Source organism: Centruroides vittatus, unplaced genomic scaffold (genome assembly GCF_030686945.1).
Source record: "Centruroides vittatus isolate TY-2023 unplaced genomic scaffold, ASM3068694v2 contig_400, whole genome shotgun sequence".
Lineage (NCBI taxonomy): Eukaryota > Metazoa > Arthropoda > Arachnida > Scorpiones > Buthidae > Centruroides > Centruroides vittatus.
In genome coordinates, this window is record NW_027122215.1 from 2,011,671 (window position 1) to 2,039,217 (window position 27,547).

Sequence of the window (27,547 nt, forward strand, 5' to 3'; positions counted from 1 at the left end):
TATATCTATACTCGAATATATATAAGTACGCACTCCCTAAGATCAAAATTCTAAGTGGAAAAAGTTTTCTATAGTACAACTACAAACCTAGATTTGCGAGTCCAAGTTTCAATCCCATAGTGTATTGCAAACTGGCTTATAATTTCCCCAGCAGATAGCATCCTAAACTTGAAAATCCCCCTACTAGAATAATTGTGACCTATTCTTAGTGACACTTGTCTTATCACCTAAAGGTGCGTAAACACGGGCCGACTGTTAGCCCCCCAACTCATCATTGATGACGCAGACTGCCAATCAGCCATTAGCCCCCCGACGTACAACTTTCACACAATTTAATTGCTGATCTAACCATACCCCGACCCGTTTTAAAAAGGAGACAAGTTATTGCTCTTGTGTCTGAATAAAAGCATCAACAAAATACAAAATGGAAGTTGCTACTTTATATGTAATCGAGAAAGACATTTTGCTTTTCTGTGGCATAAATTTTCTGATAAAATAATGATACATGTTTGCGAACAAACTGTTGAAATTCAACAAAACAACTGTGATACGAAAACGAAATAACTACAGTGTTGCTAGATCTGACAATAAAAATAGCACAGATTTTAATAATTATTCTACTTCGTACATTTGAATTAAAATTCCAGATAGTTTAAAACTTTATTGAAATAAATAAATACGCTTACACAAAGAATTTGAATACATTTATTAAGATTTGCTATTTTCTTGTCTTGATGCTAAAAATAACGATTTTGGATATCGATGTTCATACGAAGCGCATCCCCTAAATGAAATTCCTGGGTTCGCCCCGAATTTGCAATGAATTTTAACAATTTTTCAATATGTTAACGTGTGTAAAACAATATTTGGATTTCTTTACGAAATTCTTGCGATATAAATTTATATATGCTTGATATTTGTTGTTTCTATTATGATTATGAGCGATCATTGCAGTCTTCAAAGTATAGAGCAGTGATTCCCAAAATGGGCGCTACGTTTCCATTTTGGGAATCACTTCATTTGGTATAGTAGAAGATTCAAAGGGTGTACTGGAAGACAAGAGAGCGGTAGAGGGGCACTGTAAGGCGCAAAGGGGACAAAAATTTATTTGAAGCAAAAATAATTTACTGTTGAACTTCAAACAAATACTTCGTAAAATCAGTTTTGAGACATACGATTATATATTAATACAGTACTTTAAGATAATTTTAGACAATTGTTTTTTTTTTATTTAAAAAATAAATGCTTAGATTAAAAAAATTTCTCATTAAAATTTATTTTTCAATATATTTCTGACTGATATTTCTCGAATATATACTGAATATACGATTTATTCTGTATTCTACATACTGTAGGGCAGGATGGCCAACCTACGGCACGCGTGCCAAAAGTGGCACGTCGTGAAAAATATTCGTCATTCAACATACACGATTTCGTTTATTCTTTACTGTATAAATAAAAAACCATCTTAATTTCAGTTTTTTATTATGGTTTCATGTCCAGCTCGATACATAGCCATCCATTTCTCAATCGGCTTTATGTTCTACAATATATAATTTAACTTCAGAGTAAAGAGTACTGTACATATTCAACAATGTTTTCTGTTCTCAAGAATACAGAAAATTCGCTTAATTATAAATTCTATTTCATCGAATATGGGCGATGAAAATTACATACTGGAAGAGATCAATGAATATTGTATAGGAATGAATACAGTAACGTAAATAAATATATGTAAAGTTATTGCAAGAGAAAGGATATGATAAATCTGAGCAACGTTCTGAATATCCCAGAATAAAATATTGGAAAGCAAAGAAAATTCGATACGAAGAAGAAATGTTTTCTTCTTTGTATCGAAAAAGAAATATTTTAAGAAAGTTTTTCTTAAATTTTTTTTGTTTTTTGGTAAATAAAGCGTAAAACATTTAAGAAACGTAAAAAAAGAAATTATTTCTCCTATTTTTTTTACAAGAGAACGATCTCTATTTTTGTTATTGTTAAGTATAAATATCATGTTAAGAGAAAGTAGAAGAATCCATGAAAATTGAGATTCTCAATAAATAACGAAGAGAGATTTATAGGTTTCCCTGTGGATATGGTGGCCCTCGTAAACCTCTGCTCATTCATTGTAGAGGTTATCAGTATTCCCTCGACAACAAATAAATTTATTTTCTGAGAAATATGGCTTTCTTTTCAAAAACTTTAGCCAGAAAAGAATTGGGAAAATAAATTTTAATGAAAAGAAAAAAAAATGTGACGTCGTTTAATACAGTATCCCCTCGTTATATCGCAAATTCGGATATATCTTTCTTTTTTTCCTCCCCAAATTTTAAAAGCACTCGAGTCAATAAATTCTAAATTACCAATTTCCACGAATTTCTTTTTGCAACGAAATACGGTATTTCATTCCTACCACTGTCCTCGAAACTACCACTACGGGTGAAACATAAGTTCGTCAAGATTTAAATAAGCAAAACAGGTAGACAGATCAATTATCATTTATGTTTCCTTTTGATATTAAAGGTTGTTTATTTATTGGTTTTAAGTACTGTCTCCTCATTTACAGGTTTCTGTGAAATTTCGAATTCACTGTGGAATGTGTAAGGAAAGGATTTCTTTAATACTGAACGGAATATTCTAAAATTTTTATACAGTAGTAACGTTTTTAGAGAATTTTTACTCTGTAATTTTGTAAGTTTTGATGTTCATTATATGTTCAGTACTTTTTTTAATTTTCAATTACTGTATTTATAATCTCTATTGAAAAATATAAATTACACGAATTTTCAATCAGCGATTTATTATGAATTATAGTACTTTATAATAAAATCGCAAATAATATCGACACTATTTGCTTTAAGTGTCATTGTTAAAGAAACAATAATGCTAAATGGGCGTTCGTGGTATCGATGTTTACGTAAACGTCTTTTAATACGACATTACCAAGAATAAAGTTCAGTATTGAAAGACTAAGCTTATTTTATATCAGAAACACTTGCTAATGAAAGAATAGAGGATAGAGATTCCATAGCATGTATAATCTGTTTAGTGCTCGGTTATATCGCGCTTTGTCTTTATATCCCGACAAGCGCGATATAACGAGGGGCTACTGTATTAATTATTCGAAGTCCGTCAATATAAAAATGTTCTCCTTCATAGGACGACAATGGTTAATTAATTAAAAAAAAAAAAACGAAAATCTTTTAAACAAAATTGTATTGCTTAGAATGTTATTGGAATACGTAAGTACCAATTACGGTAATTAAATCTCAAACGAAAATAAAATTGAAGGTAGATAAAATTTTAATATACGTCCTAGAAAAATAATTGATTATTAATTGAGAATTTTATAAGTTTATTAAATATCGAAAGAAATTTTTTGACTAAATTTGAAGAGAACATTTTTGAAAATCAATGGCAGGTGCTGCCCTAGACATATTCGGTAGGTGTGGTGATGCCGATAAACTATTTTAATACTTAAATATCATCTATTATCCATGATTTAATTATAATTTGTGGAACGTAAAAATGCTTAGAGATATAATAATAATAAACAAACGAAAAGTGTAGGTGTCAATTTAAGTTGTGGTGAGGAATAATTTTCTGATGCAGTACATCACGTCCCCGTACAGCCTTGAATAAAGGTGACCCGGAGAGGCGTGGTCTAAAGTTCAAAATCTTTATCTTTTTATTTTATTATCGATTTTTTTGGACCTATACCTTGTGTCTGCTTTTTTTTCGTGTAATCGGCTCGCTTCTACCCGAAACGTCTCCTAAAATTTTAAATTAAAATCTGTACAGGGAATTAAATATATAAAGTAATTTGCTAACTAAAAAAGATACAGGGCATTCAAATTATACTGCAATCTATCATAGTTTGCCGCATTATCACCACCCATTGTGGTACAATAACTTTATACTTTCACAGGAATTTTGAACGTGGTGCTAGTTGCTATAGCAGTTGATACTAAAAACAGTTACTGAAATATTCAATTTTTTTTCTTTTTTTTAAACTTTATCAATTTTTATGTTACGGACGAAACGTTACATATATCAATTAATATTGAAAATTGATTATTTTAAAATGAAACGGGCCTTTTAGATCGATTTTTATGTAGAATGAATGGATGCGTAGGATTGATTACGATGAAATAGGAAGAGACATTTAGTATCGATTATTGTATTACTTCTTTATCTACATTTACGATTAAGTTTGATACATTTAAATTATTCCGCATGATTCGAAAACATACGTTAGAGATGGAACTACATTAACAGCAGAAATTGTAGCAATGCTTATAGGATAATATAGGAAAATTATTAATGCTGATAGGAATTAAAGGTATTTATTTACTGTATTAATATTATTTCAATAGTAGCGAAGTTTTGAGTGTAATTTTCTTACCATAAATCAAAGTTATCACAACTGAGGAAGTTTATGTACTGATGAGTAGCTTATGGATATAGGAATAGGCTCATTTATACGTATAATAATCCGCTTAAATAATACGTTTTAATACGCAAACTATAATAATGGAATTCTTGTAATAATTTTAATGAATTAGAAACTTTAGAGAATATTCTATAATTAATTTTCGCAGAACTGAAGCCTTTCACGTAATTCACTAAAGTTTAAAGTTTATTAATTAAAGATAGGATTAATCGATATTATGTAACATTGATACGTTATAATTAACTGAATGTACTTTGCGAGAGTTATCAACGAGCGCGATTATTATTATAAAAAAACTAAATTAAAAAAAATACATAATTTAAACCTCAAAATTCCAGGTAAACGTCGTTGAATTGTAAACAATATAGATGTAAATAATGGTAGATTGTGCGTTTTATAAGCGATTTATTTAGAAAATATTGGATAAGTGCTTGAAATAAAAGTAGAAAAGTTGAAAAAAGTTCTAGCTTGCTGTGCAGAAAATGTAAGGAATCTAATACAACAGCTTGCTAAGACCAAGAGACATTATCGATCCAAGTGTCCAGACACTTTTTACAGCGGGTCAACACCCTAATGCTTCACCATTCCTTTCAATGTTATAAGCCCATATGCAAAATACGAGAAAATAAGTTAAACGAGTTTAAAAGAAAGAAATTGCCAGTTTAAATACATCTATTCCCTTTCGTATAAAAATATATGGCTATTATATAATATATATACTGTATATTATATGTAGACCTAAATACGACAGTGAGACGAGACGGAAATAGATTTCGAGCTATCAATCTTACGTTATTGTATTCATTAATATTTTATTTTCATCTGAATTATTTAATAGCGACGATGTCGTTAGATATTAAAATCGTTTATCTCCTTAAGACATTTAAATGAAATTTTCTCTCTCTTAAGAATTTTTCTCTTACATCATTAAATATTTGACGATTTTGTTTTGTAAATTTACTTATTATATTCGGCATTCTTTGATTGAAAGTGAATTTTTTTTTCTTGTTTCCTCCTCTTCTTGCCATTGATATATTCTCATTGAGCGAATGGACAGTCAGGAAAAGTAAAGTATTGATAAAGTAGCTTTTGTAGCTTCGTTTATTTATCAATAGACGTTTCTAGACATCTTGACACTTCTTAAGAATAGAAAGTCATTGTTTGTGTATCTGTTGACATTAAGATTTTTTCTTTCTTAATTTATTTCATCAGCTCAATGCATTTCTGTTTTATTGATTAAAAGTTAAAATTCCATCTTGTGAAATTAATTTTATATGAATGTAAGGTGAAATTGTATTGATTTTCTAAATCTAAATTATTTATAACACAGTATAAAACAGTCTTGTATATAGTCTATATATAATTATTGACTTGGAATTTTTATATAGATTACTTTATTTGTTAATTTTCTAGTAGAAATTTAAATCACTGAGCTTCTTTCATGATAAAACTTGAAACGGCGTATAATTACACTCGGGATCTATCGTTAAATCAAATAAATTTATTAATAGGAAATTTCAACGATAATTATCTTTGAAATATTAATAAATTTCTTTGACTTCAGTGTAAACTCTATAATTGAATTGAAACGGATTTATAATTTTATCATTATGAATTACCGTTTTCTCACTAATTATAGGGTGTCTGACTTTTGATTTATGGAAAGATTTATTTATTGTAAATCACTGCTTTTCTTAGAAACTAAGTAGAACGGCCAGGAGTAAATATAGGAGCGAAATAGGACCCTTCTATTAGAAGCGTAATACGCTTACAAATCAGTTTTTTTTTTTTTTTAAATTATAAAAAGCCGAGAAATTTAAGAAAATTTAACCTCCAGAATAAAAACAATTATTATAATCAGAAGCAGAGATATATCATAAATTATCAAGTTAATTAATTTTATGTTATTAGACTTATTAGGAATAAAAAATCTTTAGGCCCTATTTTTCTTGTCAAGATGCTAGAGAACCATTGGACAAGAAGAGAGGAAAAACTCGTATCGGTTAGGATTCGAAACATGAACTCCTCTAATGGAAGATTCAGCCGATTTCATTGATTGCTACTCCAGCTGAAGAGCCTTTCTTTATAAAATCCTATATAAGTATTCACTATAAAAGTACTATTCGTGTAATAACTACAACATTAAACGACCCGATTTATTAAATTATTATCGGAAATAAGTTTCTACTTTATTAACAAATCATGCGATCTTAATTTCATTTCCTAAATATTGCTTTATCACTCATTTTGATTCACTGTTTAAGCTATTAAATATGCTGGAAAATGGCAATTTAATACGGAAATATGATTCCGTATCGAATTAAATAACTTTCCAAACAAACAAATAAATAAATAAAAAATTGAAACTTTTATCGTATTATATTAATTCATTTTGCGTAGTCATCAATGTCTAGTCGATTGGCATTTTAGTGGCCATTAATGAGTCTCTAAGCGAAATTAAGCAAAAGTTAGTGGTGCACTGTAACTGTATTTTGTTAGATAAGCCTATATTCATGCTTGACCGATTTTATATTGTATTATCTGGAGCTTCGGGATTCGATTATTAGTAAAACTTTGCATATAAATAAAATATTTTCTGAATTTTTACATATACCGTACTTCATACAGAGGAAAATGAATTTGAATGGCTAAATAATAGTTCAGTTATTAAGGGCATCGCTCTTCTGTACGAAATCGTATAAGTTTAGATATAGTAAAATGTTATTAGAAGTTAATTCTTTTTACTTCTGTATCCTTACTCTTTATCAATTTGTTTGTATCCTTGTCTACTTGGACCTTGTTTAGTAATAGGATTTATTATACTGGCGTGGTTTCCAATTAGAAAATAGAGGAGATCTTAGTCAAGAAGTCAAAACAAAATTTAAAAAAACAGGTGAAAATAAAGATATTTTGTTTTGACTTTTTGACTAAGATCGCCTCTATTTGCTAATCGGAATCCACACCAATATAATAAATCCTATTACTAAACAAGGTCCAAGTAGACAAGGATACAACAGAAATTATTATTAGTTTTTACCATAGGCATATTTTATTTTATTAGAAAGCAAATAATAATGGTAATGATTTCCTCGAAATTTGACTAGAGGAGTATTATTAAAACATTGGAACTATTTCCTTAAAATGAATTCGACAAATTGTTAAATTAAGTATATTATCTCTCATAAATATTGCAGTATGGATTGAATTGGAATGGATTTGTTAGGCGAGATATCGGTTTTATACGGAGTAGCCATTTCCATTGGATTTAGACCTGTTTGCCCATTACAGTCAAGCTAACTCCAATGGGTTGGCTAGTTCATGATGAACCGATATCTCGCTTAACAAATTCATTGAGGTCAATCCTGTTTGTAATGAGCAGTCAAGCTTCATTCCAGCGAGATGGAATGGGATTCCTAATATGTGTGAGAAATGAAAACGATGTTGTCCATACTACCTAATGAAAATCTTAAATATATAGATTACATGTTCTGTTTGGAAAGCAAAATATTCTTTAATGGAAGCAGTTTTTATTAAATAAATTTTAGGAAAACAAACGTTATAATTCGAGATAAACATTTTATATCTTACTTATTCATTCCATTGATAAATGCTTCTGCGAAAGGCCAAATAGAATATATTTTTTTTTTCATAATGACGTAAATATAAGCTGAAGTTTTTATAATTATATTTCAATACAGAACTTTCTAATCTACCCCTAACAGGCAATAACAAAGAGTACAGAATATATCCACGCCTCTTTGTCTTTCAAACTGCGAATATTAATAAAGGAATTTAATAAAATGTATTAACATATCTTATATTTAATTCGTTCTTATAATGGACAACTATTTTTTGATATTGCTTAATTAAGAACAGATTAAAATAACAATTTAAAATGACAAAGTTTATATTAAGAATTTGTCAATATCCTTTGCAATAAAGTCAAAATTTGGTTGGCTAATGAAACGATTTGTTATTTCACCTGTCTGTGTCATTTACAATTGGCTACTTTCCTCACTTGGTGGTCGCTTGCTTTTCTTTCTTAATAACTACTATTCGTTAATGGATGTAACTTTGTAATATTCTTTCATTTCTTATCCTAATGCGGTTTTTCTTATACATCTTATCCAACGAATAGAAAAAGAGGAAAACAAAATGAAAATTTACACTTTCATTATTCGTTATCACCTCTTTAAAAACAAGAAAAATGAGAGTAAGAAAATATCAAGGCTTACAAAAAGAACTGAAAATATAATAAAATGTCTTCTTCGATTCTACTATTAACCTTGTTTATTAACTTTGTCATTGTCTAGATTTGATTATCTAGCTGCAAATTGGGAATTTTGTAAACGACTTTAAAGTAAAAGTTCTAGATTTAAAAAAATAAAATTAACCAGTTTATTAGGGCAATTTGAAAAAAAAATTGTAGACCTATAAATTTCCACTGTCTGCCCTTCTTTTATCTCGACAACGGAGTTAGATAAATGGAAGCCGAGACTATGGAAAGCTTAAGGGCAGGAGGTCCCAATTAACTATATACTAACTACGATGTAAACCGGAAGTCACGTTATTTTGTAATTCAAAAATTTTCCCTGAAAGGAGTTAAATAGATGACCGGCACGATTCGATTTCTAAAGGAAAAGTATTATGTACAGGGGCAAAACACTACTAATTTGAAGGCGGAGAGCATACATTTTAAATGAAATAAATTAAAAAGTATGATTGAAAATTGCAGCCCGGAATTGTGACTATGTCACAATAAATATTTGCTCGTTTCATCTAACAAACTTTGAAACAAATTTGAATTAAATCTGTTCGGTGATTGTATCGTTAATTGAATTTCATGTAAATTACATTCGTAGTAATCATATTTTCTTATTTTGTCACGTAATTATAATTTTTTTGTAGATTAATGTACAAACTTCTACATATCTGTCGAAAAATTTTTGTAAAAAAAGGAGAAGAATAGAGAAAAAGTAATTATTGATTGAGTAATTCATTAACTATCGAACTTTTTAACTTTTTATAGTCTCTTACAAGTTCTAAATCAAACTTTCTAACGTTAATTAATTGGTTATTCCCCCTCCCTCTACAAGAACTTATTAGGTCAAACTGGGCCAGGCGATGCGACAGAGACACCGAGCCTATCAGATTGTAATTTTTCGTAAAAACTCATTAAAATTATTCCCCTGTTATTATTATAAAAATATAAAATGTTTAAAAAGTTCTTCGTAATTTTATATTTCAAGAGTGATTTATTTAACGAAGATAGAATACTAATCTTTCCTCCGTATTATATCCTGTAATAAGTCACGAATAAAAACTGTATTTAGTAGTTTATGCAATATTATATTTCAAATTTCAGTACTAAATTAGCCATTTTGGGTTATGAATTTATTAAAAATGTCGTTAAATTCAGTTTAGTAATTCTTAGCGACTTTATTATAGAATTTTACGAATGAAAAATTCTGAAAAACTTGCATTTTCTTATTAATTTTATTATTAAAATACAATAAAAGCTCTATAATTTAAATGCACTTATACCAAAGTATGCTATGTAAGGTCTGAAACTTTAGAAATATGGGACAATCAGCGTAAGAACTCATCGATTCCTTAGTCAGTATGACGGAGAGGCGTGACACGGTCACACACCAGTATCACGCCTCTACGTCTCTACCTGCATTTGCCCCCAAATTAGCCCCAAATAGTAATTCAATAGAAGGATATATGAGGCCCAGAACGGGGTGCATTTATTCACCGAGACACGAATCTGCTCGTTTCTATGACGCCGTACCGTCTGAGCTACACCGGCTTTGTACACTATGTAGAGCTTTAAAATAATTTCCAAATTTAAATGCATTAGGATAGACGATACGTTATCTTACTTTCCGTGTAATTTTATATGTGTATGTAAAGTAATAGCATATTCCGTAAGTTGAAAGAAGTAAAAACTAAACGAAGAAGCAGTTTTTTCAGGTGCCCATTTTGTAGATAATATGTAGAACGTAAATGTTCGTGGTATTTTCAAGCCATTTTCTATTATATTAATATACTGGACTTAAATGAAGACATTTTTCACATTTACAATCGAATTTTGTTCAATATTTTTCATCTAACGAATTCTAGTGAAGTCAATTGTCCTTCTATTGATAGATCCAATACTATAAGAAAAATAAACAAATAATTTTTGTTGTAAGAGACCTAAAATGTCAATATTTTGATTATTTAAATTAATGTAAATATATGACAATTTTATAAATTTGAATTGGTAAAAAATCTATTCGAAATTTCTTAAAACTTTGCCATTCGAAACCAAAAATAGTAAATATCTGCTCCCGATTTTACAAGATTAAGTACTTTCACATCATTTTACGGGAGAATATGATAGTTAATTCTCTCTTATTCGTCGTAAAAGAAATGATGTGCTGAAATTGGTGATTTGATAGTGTTAAAGACTGTACGATTTATCCAATTACGTTAATGCTCTTGGTTGAATTTTGAAGAAATTAAATAAATTTTGATTATTCGGGAAGGCCAAGATAATATATAAATTTCTTAAATATGCGTTTTCTACATTTATTTATTCGCTGCTTATATTTGTAGATCGATTTTTACATCACAAATGAGAAAATGTTTCCATCGATTGACCGATACGACTGTTGAGTTTATCGATAGATCTGTTAGTATTTCACTTGTAGTGATTCTTTTTCCAAAACGAAGAATATAAAACGACAGCGAATTATACGATTTGTTAATACGTTTCCTTTTAACGAGATTATTTTCTTCGAATTAGGCTACATTAGTTACATTTTATCTGCGTAGGGATGAATAATCTACCATGGATTCGAGTTCGTGATCGTGAGTAATTTGAATTGGGTTGACTTTCCTCATTCCTTATCCATGTTGGCATATGGGTAACTCTATCGAAATAGCCCACAATGGGCAAATTAAGGCTGCTATAGCTCTGTTCATCAATTATATATATGATATCTTTGCTCTTTCCGTTCTATAGACACTAAGTGGCCTGATTTCAATGCCAATATGGGTTCGGCCAGATCCACAGTGGGCGCACCAGTGGCCAAAGCCACTAAGTGACTTTATCCACTCGACCAGTGGTGCGCTCATTGTGGGTCTAGGGGGCCCATTGTCTGCCAGTCGTGGGTTTGCGCTCGACCACTGGTGCGCTTCTATAGATCTTCCGGGAGGCCTCCCCCTTTGAAGATCACCCATGGGCTGCGTTGCCTTATCCTATTAATCTTACATCCTATAATGGAGCAATCGGGTAATGAGAGACGGAGCTTAATATAACCGGGACAGACCTATGCTCAAAAAATTCCTGAAGAGTTGCTAGTCCAGATTCGATCTTGGAGCCATAGACTGCTAGACTGACGCTTTAACCGCCTCGGGCATCTAATCAGAATATTTTAATATAATGGAAAATAGATGGAAAAATTCTGAATTGATTTTAGAACGAATTGATGAAAATTCTTCATGTTATGAATTCCAATAAATAAATAAAATACACGTTTTAAAAGAATCCCATACAAAATAAATTTGACGGCATGGAATTAAAGATTGAATGAGCGATATAATTATAATAAATCAAGCAGTCATAAAATTATATCGATCGATTTTTAATGTGACATAAAATTTGAATAAAACATAATTAAAAAAAATAGCAAATAGAAAATTAATGGGAGAACAACAATAATAATAATAATAATTTTTTAATCAATATTTTTAAACTGAAAATTATACAATTCAATTAGATGCACGATTCGGCTCGATTACTTTATGCAAATGATTGTGATTGACCTTTTGCTGGTTACATTTTAAGAATTTATTATTAATTTATTAATCGAATCCATCTTCATCGCTCAGAAACTGCTAAAAATAAAACAAGTAGGAAATTAAAATTTATTTTTTATACATGAATGATTTAAAGACCTCTTTTTCCCTCTTTCCTCCCTGTGAGGTACCAAAAGGGCCTTTTAATTTTTGGTTTGGCCAAGTCTACAACAGCTGCGACTGAGTGTTGAGGAAAGGACCACCCCTGAAAGAATTCCTGGGGGTTCGACCGCCTGGATTTGATCCTGGATCTCTCAGAGGGGTAGACTTAACACCTTAACTGTCTCAGCCATCCAGCTGTCTATTTAAAGACGTTTGTAGATCCTTGGATTTCGGTAATAGAAGACTTTAATGTTTATTCTTATAAATAAATTAGCAAATAGTATATACAATTATCTGTATAAATAATTCTTAAGAAAATATTTCTAATTTCATTGTTGTCCTTTAAAGTGTTTCATTTTCCTGAAAATTTAATGTGATTCTTTCTAGGCTTTGTTAATCGATCAAGAAACATAAAAATGTATGTCTTTTCTTCGATTTACGATATACTTATGTAAAAAACCTGCTTACACAGTCAAATTTTATTCCATTTCTTTTTCTTTCTACATAACCTAACTACCGGTTTCTTAATTTTGAAGGCCATTCTTGCAGAAATCTCGCCTCTCTAATATATTTCAATCTGTATTAAAGTGTTATTTGGGTAATTTAAATATACCAACCCTATAAATATTTTAATAATCAGTACATGAATATTTATTAGATTTTGATATGTGCTTCTAGATCATTCAAAATTACAGATGATCCTACAATTTATGCATCTATTTTGGTTTATTAGCATAATAATTTGAAATTATTCTTACTTTAAAAATATCTTGCTTTATTAAAGCACATTATTATAAAAAAAAATAGTTATTAAGAGCAATATTATAGTAAATAAATTACAAATTAAATCACATTCTTTTAAAAGAGTGTTGACATTTTCTAACATTTAGGTTCTGAAACTATTTTAATTACATCATTTATCCTTGTAGGGATGGAATGAAATTTAGTATTGTAATTGTGGCGTGCAAACATGGTTCTTATCGATTTTTCTTGATCCCCATTCTTACAGATCTTGGTGTATCTAACTACTGAAGATATTGCATTAAGAATATTTAATATTTCAATAAATACTAATTTTAAATCTTCAAATATTTTGAAAACTTAGTTTTTTTTTTTTCTTTAAAGTTAAAAGTTAAAAGTTGGATGAAACTTAGTTTTTAATTTTCTTAAATAAAACAAAGTATCAATAGGAACATTCATGTACTTCTACAGTACAAGAATCGTAATTGTATTACCGATATCTTTTTATAATTTATTTAATAATAATAAACAATTATTTAAAATCCTGTAATTAATTTAAATTCATTATGCATTAAATTAAAGTTTTACAAGACAATTTAAAGGTATCGATTGCCTTTAAAGGATATTCAGTTTGTAATTATGTAATAATTATCCTTAGAATTTAATTATAACTACAATTATTATAATATTAATAACTAGTCAAATAACAATAAATTTATAATATAAAAGTATTAAGTAAAGAATTTGAATTTTTATTAGAATTCTGAATATTTCATTATTTTCCTACATTTAGATATGCGTTGTACTATATTTTCTTAGCTTATATCTTAATATTGGTTGAATTTAATTGAAAAATTTTAATTAATTTTAACTAAAAAAATTAGTTTTAAATAGTTCATTTATCAATGACAAATCTGAAAGATTATAGACATACTTAATCAATCATGTATAATATTACATGATTGATTAAGTATAATTCTTATCAGGTTAACCATCAAATCTATGATAATTACTGCATTTGATTCAAGTTCATTAACATGTATTGGAGAAGAAATATGCTAGAAAATTTATTCATAATTATAAATTTCTGAGAAAATGTGCCACAAACTAAAAAAATAAAAAAGGAAATCGGTTAAAAAAAGCATTGTATATTGAAGTAATTTCTGATACAGAGAGTGAATATTGTCCACCAAAATGTTTATTAATAATTCAGGTGATAAGGCTTTGAAAATAATGATTACATTCATGAACGATGAAATTGCGTGCTTAATAGAAAAGATTGCATGCGATGAGAAACGAAATTTGCCATTTTCACGTTTTAGTCACAAATTTCCGTACGGATGTGCAAATTCGGGAATCGAATATGCGATATAACGAATTTATTCTCTATAACGGCCGAGATCTTTGGATTCATTGTAACTGATTGCTATATTTGGTGGTACGAAGCATGACAGTGGATCGCGTGACTGCGGCTTTTAGTGATAGCAAGAACGTGACAAATTCTCTTTGTTATAAAATATATTAAATATAACAAAGCTGAGGAGTAAAACTCATTTTAGTATTTAATGATACTATTTGTATATTTTCAATTAGGATACGGCTTTTCGTAAATTATTTTCCTAAATCATTAAATACTGAAGAATTTTCTGGTTTTAGGTGTAATTTATTATTTTTGATGTCTTTCTTATTTGAAGTTAACGGATAATTACCGTAGAACAGTCCGTCATTTTATTCCATTGAACGGTAGCGTAACTGGAACCGCTATGGCGCGCCATATCGGTTCCAATCACAATCAGATTCGAGCAGCCATGGCGGCTCGAATTTGATTGTGATTGCAAACTTTCATTCACTCCTGTATTACTGTGTATGTAGCCATTAGCACTGTGGATGAAGAGTAAACTTTTAAATATTGGGCGCGTTTTCCTTGTCAAACAGCCAAGTAAGCAAACGAATGACATAGATCGTTATATATGAAACGAATTACGTCATTGGCTTGCTTACTTAGCTGTTTGACAAGGAAACGCGCCCATTATATGTACTATACATGTGTACAAGCAGGGGTGCAACTAAGGGACAGGCTGAGCATGTGCCTCGGGCGCCAAGTAAGGGGGCGCCGAGAAGAGGGAAGAGATCTGACTCATTACGTGTCGTCAACGTCTCACACTCAGGAATAAGAGAAGGGACCTTAATTTGCCCCTGGTGACAAAGATCCCAGATTTCAAGATATTTATCATATTCGAATCTTTTTCCTACAGGTCTACTTGTTTGATTTTTTTATTTATTTACCAAGCTAAGGGGGTTCGGGCCTTTTAAGCCCCTCTATGGTTATACTACTGGCATGATAAGATATAAATTTTAAAGAAATCAAATAATTTCGAATATGTTTTTCATGATGATGGTAGTTTACATCCAATTCTACATAAAGTTTCTTAGGATAAAAATATAATTTGGTAGATAATGATGGAAGAGGATGTCAGTGATCCGCATCAAATAAGATATTTCAATATAATTTCCTTTTAAATTATTTTCAAAGAACGAATGAAGTGAACTGATTTGTGACGCCCAGGAATGGAAATGATAAAACTTTTGATAGGAAATAGTATTAGTGAAGCCAAATTTCTTAAAATAGAAAGCATAAATCAGAATTCTAATAAGTAATAACTTTCAAAAACGTGTAATTATTTAAAAATATACATTTTTAAAATATAAAAAAAAATCATATTTTATGTAGTTTATTTAATATATCAAAGTAATATTTAATATCGAATATCATATATAAAATTGTTCCATATTCTTATGATTTGTAAGATACAAAATTTATATATTTCTGGAAAACGTTACTTACAAACGTAACCGACATACATCAATGAATTTCCGGAATTTTCTATTCTGTAATAGTTTAATATATTCCATTACCTCTGCACAAGAATTTCAATTTGTAAACCACCGCCTTATTTACAGTTGATCGAATAAAGTGACTACTTGAATTCTATCTGCATCTGTCACTATCAGAATATATACTTACAAAATATAAATCACGACATTCAGTACGATGTAAGCAGCATGAAATATTTGGAAATTTTTGTAAGGAAAATAAATCACAATTCTTTTGTAATGAACTAAGAGTAATAGGTCACTGACTCCTTTCTGTAGCCCAGCAGTCGAAAATCGTTTTCGTGTTATGCGTTGCTCCTATCGATTTTACTTCATTGGATTGTCATGTGACTGTTTGCTAGTTTAACACTTCATTTAGTATTTACACATAACAAATTTCCATTATTTTGTTGCGGTTAATAAAGGTAATAAATCGTTTTAATGAATACGTACGGACAATGTTAATGATTATTTGCTAATTAATTGGCTTTTGTAATTTACATGTTTTTGTTCTATGCAAAATTTAATATTTAATGAATATTATTTATTGGACTGCAATTTGAAAATTGCAGACCTGTTAATTCTCATTGTCTCTACGTCCTTTGTTAATATTGAGAACGGAGTTAGATAGATGAAAATCGAGACAGGATACGGAAAGTTCGGGCCGGAGACCCTAATTAATTTTTAAATTAAAATATGATTAAAAATTGCAGCTCGGCATTGCGACGATTTCATAATAAATAATTAAGATTTTTTTTATTTTAATTTTTTTTGTCCAAGTTTAATGTAAATTATCATTCTTTGTACGAGAGGGAAGAACTTTTGCACCTGTCTTGTAGAAGGAACGATAATATTACCATGAAGGGCCTTTTATCATTCTTTATTATAGAATTTCTCTTTAATTCAAATAAAATTATAACAATTTCCACATTAATCCTCTTATAAATTCTTATATGGATGCAGTAAGTTATCATTTCATTCCTAAATATTCTATTTCCAAGGATTTAGATAAAATATCGCAATAAATAAACAAATAAATCGGAATTTATCAAACTCAAAAAGTATATCTTACGCATTAAACCCGATCGATATTGCTAAAATCTTTCTTTTTCAACTCGAAAATTCATTTTTTCGCTATCTTATTTTATAAATTTGATTACTTTCTACATCTCAGTAGACAGTTTATCAAGATAGAATTCCTTTCAACGTCGTTGCAGCAACATTAAAATAATCCATCTTGGAGAAATCTCTTCGATATAAACGTCTTAAAATATGAAAAAAAATATAAATATTTCTTTACGTTGATGCGTATATTCAATCATATATCTGAATCTTTCATATGTTGTTCAAATGCCAGCTACCAATCATAAACATCATCAAAAAGCTGTCTTCCTATAATAATTTATGTATAATGTTGGATGCTGTCTACTCGAGAACGTACAATAATAAATTTACATCACTTTATCTTGATTTATTTCACGCTAACCAAGTGTAAATCGAGAAAAATGTTTTTAAAGATCGTATTTTATGCGATTCAGCGCTTGATATTAATGATTTCGATAACATAAAAGGAAAACGATACTTAAAAATTGTTATTAAATATTTAAAAATATATAATTTTAAGTATTTTTCCATACATTTTAGATATAGATTATTGTATTATTAACAACGATAAATCTAAATTTTCTGTGATTAATTTGAGTTTTTTTTTTTTTTTTTTTTTTTTTGTATCGAAAAGTCATAGCCATCGAAATTTAATTTAATTTTTAATATCTTTTCCTCTTCTTTAGCATCTACTACGTTGGAGCCAGCATTGGCACGAAAGAAGAAAAATCCAGAGCTTGCCTATAAAGCTCATGAATTTTTTCACTTCGACTGCGAGGAAGGAGATTCTTCGGATTCTTTGGACACGATGACGTCGGACGATTCCAAAGGAGACCAAGAACTCCGAGCTAGGGTATGTACATCAAAAAATATCGTCTGTGGCCCATTCTTTGCCATAACAACACATTAATCGAATCATCATAAAAAAATCTAAAAAAATGATCGACTGATAATAATAATAAATGTTATTTCAGTCTGAAGAAAGGACAAAATCCCGACCCACTCTCAGAAGTCGTTCCGCTGACCCAAATATAGGTAGAAAAAGACAAAAACACGTAAGCATTCCCAAGGCTTTTGTTTAAACGCTGCATTTTTATAAATGTTTAATGTTTTCTTCTTCTCTTCCACACTTTTTCACTATTTTTGCAATATTCGTTCATATAATTCTGCACACTTTTCGATGGATAAAAATAGCTGTTGACTAAAACCCAGTTCCCCTTTGAAGGCTCCTTTTTTTCTGGGTTTGATTTAATGTGTTGTTATAACACTAAATTTTCATTTAAAAAAAAATTGTCCTATGTCTTCGTCTTAGCCATACTTGTATAATTATTCAAAACACCTACTATCATACTTAAAGGATTTCTTCACATATGGCTAAGATGATGGGATATTTTGGTTTCCGTAAATGTCTCGGCTCAAGAATTCCCGAATATCATTTAAATTCTTTATTTTTATTTTATTTAAAAAAAACAACGATAAAAGAAATAAAATATTGGTCTAATTTTGTTTTAAAATTTAAGAAATTTCAAATACATCTCGAGATTCTAGATTATAATAATTTTAATTATATTCGCGTAAACTTAATTTCAAATAGATTTACTTCATATTTAAACTTCAATATATTTTTAATGAAGTGTTTTAAACAAATTCAATCCAAAATTGAATTTTAAGCGAAATACTATCACAAGATATGTTATATGGCTGTTCTCGATGGATTTACGAACCTGAACCTCAATACGATCGGGCCCATAAATTCATAGATGGGGATCATCCTCCTATCCTCCTTATCTATGGATTTATGGACCCAATTCTAGTGATTTGGAATTATGGATTTATGGACCCGGTCCTATTGACTTATGGATTTATGGTAAATCCGTAAGTAGGATCCTATTGAACATCAGATCCGTAATCTAACCGTAACTTTTTACCTTTTGAGGATCTTTTCATTTACCATTAGGATCAGATTTTTTTTACCTGAAAATCTTTGTGTCTATTCTATATTGATCATTGAACACGATCACTGTTGTCGTGAATACGAACGAAGATGGCGCCTAAAGTTTATCAAAATTTGGATGTATTACTTCTCAAATTTTGTTAATTATAATAATTTTATAAAATAACCCCTGTGCATTCTCATGTATATCAGGTATCTATAATTTCTGTTTATTAAAAACAAATTATTTAGTATGATTTGAATATATATCCGTTGTAATTAAATAAAGTAAGTATTTTTAAAACTATAATGGAGAGAAAGAAAAACAAAATTGAAGTTAGACAATAAAAACTTAAAATATTTTAACAGATTTTGGTGTAATTATTATAATTAATATGATTTGATAAATGTTTAAATAATTAATTATCAATAATATTTAATTACTTTTTAATTTCTTTTAGTTTATATAAGTAATTACAATTTAGTCATTTAATATTTTCTTTTGATTCAATTTACTTGAAAATTTCTTGCCAGATTTTTTATATTTGGATTTGTGTATAGGACATAAAATATCATAGAAATTACTATGTCTAATCGACCACTGATACGTATCAGGAAGCTTATAGTTTTCTGAAGCCAAGATCAACACGATAGGACGAACTTTATAACTAATATTTGATGGAAATTGCAAATTAGTAGCGTGTTCGGCAATGTGGATTGGTCCAAGATATTCATTTTTAGTATTCTCATCAATTATTTTTCCTTGAATTAACACGATATCACGAATTTCTTTTGTAATTTTGAAAGAACGACGATTAAAGAGATTTGGTAATAAAGCTTTACGAAGACTATCCTTCAGCATTCCATCTGAAAACGATTGATAACGACGATGATATTTCAAAATATACATTGCTATTCCTATTGCTACCACTCTCCAAAGATTATACTCTAAGTCATTAAACTGGTTCATTGCTTCTTTCATTTGAGCTTCGTTGATAAATATTGTCGTTACTTCAGTCTCGCAAACACTATCCGTGACAAATTCTTTTTGATTTAAAACTCCTATCAAACCTAATGTCTGTCCAGTGAATAAATAATCTTCAAAATAGCCACCGCTATCGAAATATTTCATAGAATCTGTATTTGGTAATAAATTAGTCCGTTGATATTGTGAAATGCCTTCCACTTTGACAACTCCTGATAAAATTATGTGAATGCCAGTGCAAAAATTCTCCCTGGAATGAATTATATCACCTTGTTCGTAAGTTTTTCTAGTAAAAATGCTAGTAAAGTACTTGTACTGTTTCTGGCCCATTATCCATTCGGTGTTTTTTAGAATGTCTTCAATCTTACGTTTGACTGAGATTCCTATTGGCAAACGAGTAAAGTTCTTCATCTTATTCTCATAGTTACGTTTTAATTTATGAACTATGTTCTTTTCTATCAACCCATTCTTCTCTAAATTTATTAAGCGGTCTATGGTTTTTCTGAAGATAATTCGAGCTGCCAGCCTGCTCGTAGCTCCAATTACAACTTCTGGATATGTACGCTGCATTTGTGTCATCTCTCTGATCATGAAAAGTCTATTTTTCTCGACCTTTTCTTTAAGCCAAATAGACAGTTCTTCGTAATTTATTATCATATCCGTTTTATTTCGTATTTCTTCTTCTCCAACGATAAAACAATAAGCGATTTCGAAACACTGATAAAGATTCTTTTTAATTTTCGTACTCAAGTAGTTTTTAATCATTATCAAAGCTGGTTTAATGACGAAAACGAGTCGAAGGAAAATTAATAAATGAAGGTGAAGCAGAATTTCGAAAAATGTGTAAGCACTGCCGAATTTAAAAACAATGCTTCGTCCAGTGTAATATAATAAAATAATCAGAAAATCTACAATTTCCGCTACGAAAGAGACTACGTTGATGGGATTTCCGAAATAGTCTTTAAATCCGAATAAAAACATTCGAAAGAGAATATCGAAAAAGAAAATGATGCTTTCTATACTTAAAAAACAAAAGAAAAGAGAAGATAATACTAAGACACGATGTGCCGAATTCTTATTCAAGTGAAAAACAGAAATCAGTTCAAGAATATTAATTAGCAACGAAACGAAAAGTAGGATATGGATCACAAATTCTAATTGTGGAGAATATATTAAATTTTCTATAAAATGGTGGGAATATATTATTCGTGATTGATTAAACTCTTCTTTGTTCTTTTTCTCCAACTCTCGTCGTTCCTTATTAACGAAAGCATTAACTATATCCAACATTTTTATTACAATATCGTAGGCCTTGCTTGTATATTTATTAACGACCATGTGTTTTTTAACTTCAGAAAAATCTAAATAATCTTGCTTTGTCTGAATGGCCCATTCAACAGTGATACTCAATTGCTTAGCTGCATCTTTACTTATAATTCCATTATGAAATTGATGCCAGTATATAGTCTGAGCAGCTTTTAAGGCTCTTATACTGGATTCTTTTCTCATTTGTGCAAGTTGGTAGTCGGTGGCTGGTAACACATGTTCTGCAAAACAGTTCGTGCATTTTATATATCTCGATTGATAAAACGGAATGTCTCCTGGTTCCAATTCATATTCTTTATAAGGATCTTCGATGTGTGTATGAATCTCTACCCATTTCCAGTTCGCATTCGATAAAAATGGATCAAGTTGTTGAGCGTGGAAAGAATTTTCCATTGTCTTGTTCAAGTAGCGTATTGCGTTAGCCATAACAGTCTTTCTAGCAGAAGATACTGAATTAATACCAGTAACTCGAATAAAATATCTTAGGCATGCTGTGTTTATTAATATTGTAAACGTCGTTAGAACTCGGAGATGTAAAAATAAAACATTGGCTGACTGATCATTGATGAAGAAAGTTCGAGATATTTTACCTAGTAAAAGCGTTACGCATCCTTTCATAGATCCAATGGAAATTATTAAACCTTTCTTCCAATCAAAACCATATCCACTTCTGCACAGAATAGGAAAAAGTATCACAACAGTGATTATCTTTATGACAAGAGTAGCGACGAAAGTAGTAAAAAATCGCAAATAATCCTCTACAGAAGGTGAACCAAGGTCGTAAATATGCAATAGGGATTCAGCAGTTATTACACCTATTAATATAGAGAGTAATATCTCAAATATAAGCTTGCCCATTTCCCAAAACTTCTGTACTACTCTTTCCACTTCAGGAGGAAAACTGTATTTTTCATTGTTTACCATAATGACCATCACCACTACTGCTAATCCACCAGATGCGTGCAGTAAGGTCGATAAGGAGAAAATAAAGTAACAGGAGGCAAACAGAAAAGTAATTACTGCGATTTTGTTCTGATATGGATAATGTGAAGATAATTTCACAGCAGTACCCGCCAGAAATCCTATCAACGAAGAAAATATGGCTTTCGAGCAGAAAGTCAGTATCGACCTTAGCAAGCTGCAATGAAGTTTTAGCAAAGGCAGAAATACTTCCATTATCAACATTGCTAATGCGTTAATTATTAAAGATTCGCCTTGAATCAAAGTCGATACATGTTTTGTGTCTCTGTTATTCGCTTTAAACATGTCAATGGAACCAAACAGATCGGATATCTGCGCTAGTACTCCAAATATAAGTGTAAGTTGCCATTCCCACTCGTAACTGGGAAATATATATAACATGCATATAGAAGTGAGGGTGATCGAAATAGGATATCCCAATACAGATAATATTAAACATTGATAAATGACATCCGTAAATATTTGATTATCCAAGGTGTATCCGGTAATAAACAGCATTAAAGGAAAAGTTATCTGGATTATTTCATCAGAACTGTGTAGAACTTGCTTGCTGATTACGTTCTTTATTGTTGCAAATTTAACGTTCAGTTCTAACGAGAATCTAATAAGTACTCCCATTAACATCAAAACAGCCGCATCCGAAAATTTTTCTTGTCTTGCCAAATATTTTACAAAGAAACCAGCGATTAATAAACACGCTAGTATTGAGGGGGTAAATAAATCGTAAGTATTTTCGCTTACGTTATGTATGCATTGCGTTTTTATGGGTTGCATCTTTATTTAGTTTCTCTTCTTCGAAGTTTATCTGAAAAAAAGATATAAATCAATATCATATTTACTAATAGAAACTGAAGAATGCAAGTCGAATTTAAAATATGCAATTTGAGAATAGTGACTTTTGAATCGCGATTCTTTGAAATTATCGATCGAATTGCGGGTCAAGAATCTATACTTTTAGAATTTAATCGATCGATCACGCGATATTTAACTATTTCATCGACCTTTAAAGGAATATCATACTTGTATTTAAATCTTTAAAATATTATATAAGACCTTAATTTAATGCTTAGTCCAACGAAATATTAGTAATTTTGTCGGATTAATTTATTACTCACCAAATATTTTCGCCTTTTACTAGTGTAATAATTTATTCTCCAACAATTTATTTTTTTTTTTTTATTATTTCGATAAAATCCAATTATTATTTTACTGAATGTGTTTTAATAATTAAAAATGAGTAATCTAACAATGTGTTAGATTCAGATAAAACTGTAGTGTTCAGTCGCCGGATTAATTATATTAGTCTAATAAAATATTTTTGAACTGTAAGACTGATCAATGACTGAATAATATATGTCTTATTACTGTATGCATCATGGAAATGTAATGAAAAAAAAGGTTAGAGACACGATCTTTAATCGGAAAACAATGCCTCCACACTACAAAAATGTCGTTTACCTTTCTTTCGAGGCGGTTTTTAGCTTCTTCTTTTGTTTTTAATTTAATAAAAATCACATTTCAAATCTTTTTTTAAAAATTACGTTCTTGTGGTACGTGCATGAGGGACGCATCTATATTATTGTCAGTTCAGAAATTTTTAAAATGAACTTTGTAATTAATAATTCTCAGAAACTTCAACACTTATTATTTATTAATTCTCTTTGATTATTTATTAATTGATTTTTCGAAATAAGCTACAAAATCCCAAGAAAAGAAAGGTAAAATTCATCTACAAATGTAACCTATAAAATATATAAATTCGAACGTGTCTATCTGTCACGCTTTATATATGATGAACTTCCATTGTAAAGAAAATCACATTTTTATATGGGAGGACATTTTGGAAGAATTATTTTTATATTTTTCTGCCATTCTGAAACAACCAATTTTTTTTTTTTTTTTTTTTCCATACTCCTTTCGGTTTCAACATGGAAATATTTAAATAAAATTTTTCTATACAAAAATTAGCATTTATTACAAAATTATTTAAGTTTGATAGGACAGTTTTTCAGTTTGCAATATAATAAACCTAGGCAAAAATATAAATAGAATTAACGCACTATACGTCTATTTAATTACTTTCGCTATAGTGATCGTCTCTGTAAAGAACTCTGTAGGCATATAGACTCATTTTTTAATGGTGAATTACACGTATTGATTACTTTGTAAGGATTAAAAATACATCTATATCGAAATCCCTTGGCTCAATGACTTGATAAAAATTTTACCGTTAGCTATACATAAGGACTTAACGGCACAAAAGTGAGTGTTGACTTCTTCCATTATTTAAGTGCTGTTTTTCACTTTAGATGCAGACATTTTCCGGTAGAACAGTTGCCGATTCACTTACCTATTGTAAGAAGAGAACGTCTTTATCAGAAAAGTTCTCAGTTGATTATCGCTCCAAGCGAATTCAGACTATTGTCCTTCCAAGCACTTTCTTATTATCTTACTCAGAATTAAAACGAGATCTTGGATTTAAAAAATGCAGATAGATTAATGATACTTCTTAGCAAATTTGTTTTTGCTCACTTATGGTTATCTGTTTTAGTATTTTATTATTGAATTTTTCACATTAACTTCTTGAAACTGTCCAATGAAATCTTCGTTTGACATTATTCTCGAATATTGTGACAGATCGATATAGAAGGTACAGTACTATCAGGGGGAAGTCGCTAATGATAATATACAAAATGTTTGTTGTAAAATAAAAAGTTAAATCTATCTTTAATTAATTGGTAATCGGTTAGTGCAATGGCTTCTAGGAGAGCTATTTTCAGGCAGTAAAAAGAAACACTAATCTAAGTAATAAATTGGATTTTTTTAAATTATGGTATAAACTGTGTATTTAGGTATTTTCCTCATTTTGTAAAAAACTGATTAAAAATTTCGGAATATTTCACGTAAATTTACGTGTGTGATTATAAATTTAAAAGTATTAATACATTTTGATTTTTATCAAAGGATTTAAGTTGTTATTTTGGCATGTGTCCTTCTTATCAGGAAAACCTTCCTAGTTTCAATGATTTTAGATTAAATATTCTTGATAAAAAATCGATTTTTTTTTGTTTAATTTATAAGAAAGCAATAAACAAAACTTTTAAAAGTATATCTACTATAAAAATTATATCTAAGTAACAATCAGTTTCAACTACAGATTATTTTCATTAAATGAAAAAGAAACAGAGATTGAGTTTAAAATTTATTAATGATATAGTAATATTTAACTAATAAGTTATTTATTTTAAATATCACATTTTAATTTCACTCATAGAAGATTAAAAAATATTTTTAAAGTATTGCACAAAGTTGTTATTGACGATTTCAAAATGGACATAAATTGCTATTCTGTTTCAGAAAAGTGAAAAATTTACATTTTAAATGAAATACAAATAAGAAAGTTGATTCAATTGCTATAAAATAAACAGCCTCTTGCAAAGCGATATTATCAACTAAATGTTACAATCAAATGAATGGTTAAAATTATATATTACTATTTTATTCAGAATGAGATAAATGTTTGTAAATATATTAATTTATTAAATATCCTTACAGTATGTTTTGATTCTACCAAATAAATTCTTTAAGAACTGTCATTATACAAAATTACAAATTATTAAAGACTTTCTGAAATTTACATCAAATTTATTTTCCTCAGAAATGTCTTTCATTTGTTTAAATTTAAAACTGTATTTAATTTACAATGTAAACTTCAATTTTGTTGCACATTTAATCTTTTTTTGATGTAAAAATTTTAGCCATAAAATTTTGCAATTCATAAAACATTTAATAAATGTTTTAAAAATTTAAATTCTGTCTTTTAAAATCTTTAAATAGAATTAAAAAAGAAGAAAAATATTTATATAATTTGTTACGTAAAATTGATGTATGTGCATATTTTTAAACTTTTTAAATTAACAAAATTTTACAAATTCATTGTTAATTAAATCAAAATTTTTTAATAATGTAGAATTTGCCTCCAACACAATCACAAAATCCTGAAAAATCTGATATAAAACCAACCAATCCGAAAACTACCGAATATAGATCGCAATTCGCATGGCCCAAATCTGGTTCCGACATGGTTCACGCAGTGGCTCGGAAATCCGCTTCCATGGGAATGATTGCCGCCGAGTGTGCTACTAAGGAACTTGAAGTTATATCTGGTATATACCCTAAAATAATTTTTAGAAAATAGTCTTATAAAAATTTTTTAAATTTATGAAATAAGGAAATTATCCTTTCGTAGCAAACGGGACACCAAAAGCTATTCAACCTCCTAGAACCCTAGAATTAGGAACTGATCTAGACTTACAGGATGATGATGCAATTTTAGAAGCTTTAAAAAGGTATTTTAAACATATATATATTTTCAAAAAAAAATATGTTAAATTAAATTAACATTGCTGTTATATTTATTGGTTTTATTTTTAAATGTTTTTCAAATTAGGGCTGAATTAATCCAAAATGTGATGATTATTCATAATTAGGGTTTAAAAAATACAATACAGATATTACATGGCAGTATTTTATATTGGAAGAGTTAATAAAATGTCATTTATTTACTATTTTCTTATTATATAGTACAATGTTTCACATGTTATTTTAAAAATAATCATTTATAATAAAATAAAAAAAATTAATTGAATCATTATAGATAATTTCTTACAAGGATCAATAGTAATGTTAACTTCATTTTAGAATATTATCATACATACATGTACAGTACTTCAATTGATAAACTGCAATAATATGAAAATTCTCTGTTGTTATGCTAATTCATACTCTCATAAATGACGAGATTTGTGACATAAGAAAGTTATAATCAGTAATCTTAAAAAGACATAATACTAGAAAATGGTATTATGTGCTGTACATCAATAGCAGTTTGTTTCAATAGCAGTTTACAATTAAACTTATTATTGATAAAATTAGATAGCATTTAAAAAATATATAATGTTTTTCTTATTAATCAAATTTTCTAATTATCAGATTTGTATGTAATAATAATTAAATAACAAATCACCATCACATTTGTCTGAAAGCTAGAAATATATTGCATTTATATCAGAATGAAAGATAGTTAAAATTGTCCAAAAAATTTATATTTATGAAAAAAATAGTATAAATTATTACTTTCAATAAACACTCAGATTCTTTGAAAGTATTGACACAACCACCTTACGTATCCAAGAACAAA

General features: G+C 29.1%; 2 protein-coding genes across 5 annotated transcripts in view; one reads left to right on the forward strand and one right to left on the reverse strand.

The window, feature by feature from the left end:
- Positions 1 to 27,547, forward strand: part of LOC136976439 (nuclear protein MDM1-like) — a 63,662-nt gene that overhangs the window by 10,258 nt on the left and 25,857 nt on the right. For 3 of the 4 annotated variants that reach the window (XM_067271712.1, XM_067271711.1, XM_067271713.1), the window contains exons 3-6: positions 17,809 to 17,975; positions 18,097 to 18,177; positions 26,318 to 26,513; positions 26,597 to 26,696. In XM_067271712.1, the coding sequence (XP_067127813.1) occupies positions 17,809 to 17,975; positions 18,097 to 18,177; positions 26,318 to 26,513; positions 26,597 to 26,696 (544 nt within the window). The remainder of the gene's footprint in view (positions 1 to 17,808; positions 17,976 to 18,096; positions 18,178 to 26,317; positions 26,514 to 26,596; positions 26,697 to 27,547) is intronic. The other variant, XM_067271714.1, reaches the window with a different exon arrangement.
- LOC136976434 (sperm-specific sodium:proton exchanger-like) lies at positions 19,427 to 23,484 on the reverse strand. The gene is made up of 2 exons (XM_067271700.1): positions 23,463 to 23,484; positions 19,427 to 23,152 (listed from the first exon to the last, which is right to left on the reverse strand). The coding sequence occupies exon 2, from the start codon at positions 23,119 to 23,121 to the stop codon at positions 19,537 to 19,539; it is 3,585 nt and encodes a 1,194-aa protein (XP_067127801.1). The 5' UTR covers positions 23,122 to 23,152; positions 23,463 to 23,484; the 3' UTR covers positions 19,427 to 19,536.

Excerpts from the sequence above, each read along its gene's own strand:
- LOC136976434 (XM_067271700.1), bottom strand. The coding sequence starts at position 23,121 with ATGCAACCCATAAAAACGCAATGCATACATAACGTAAGCGAAAATACT.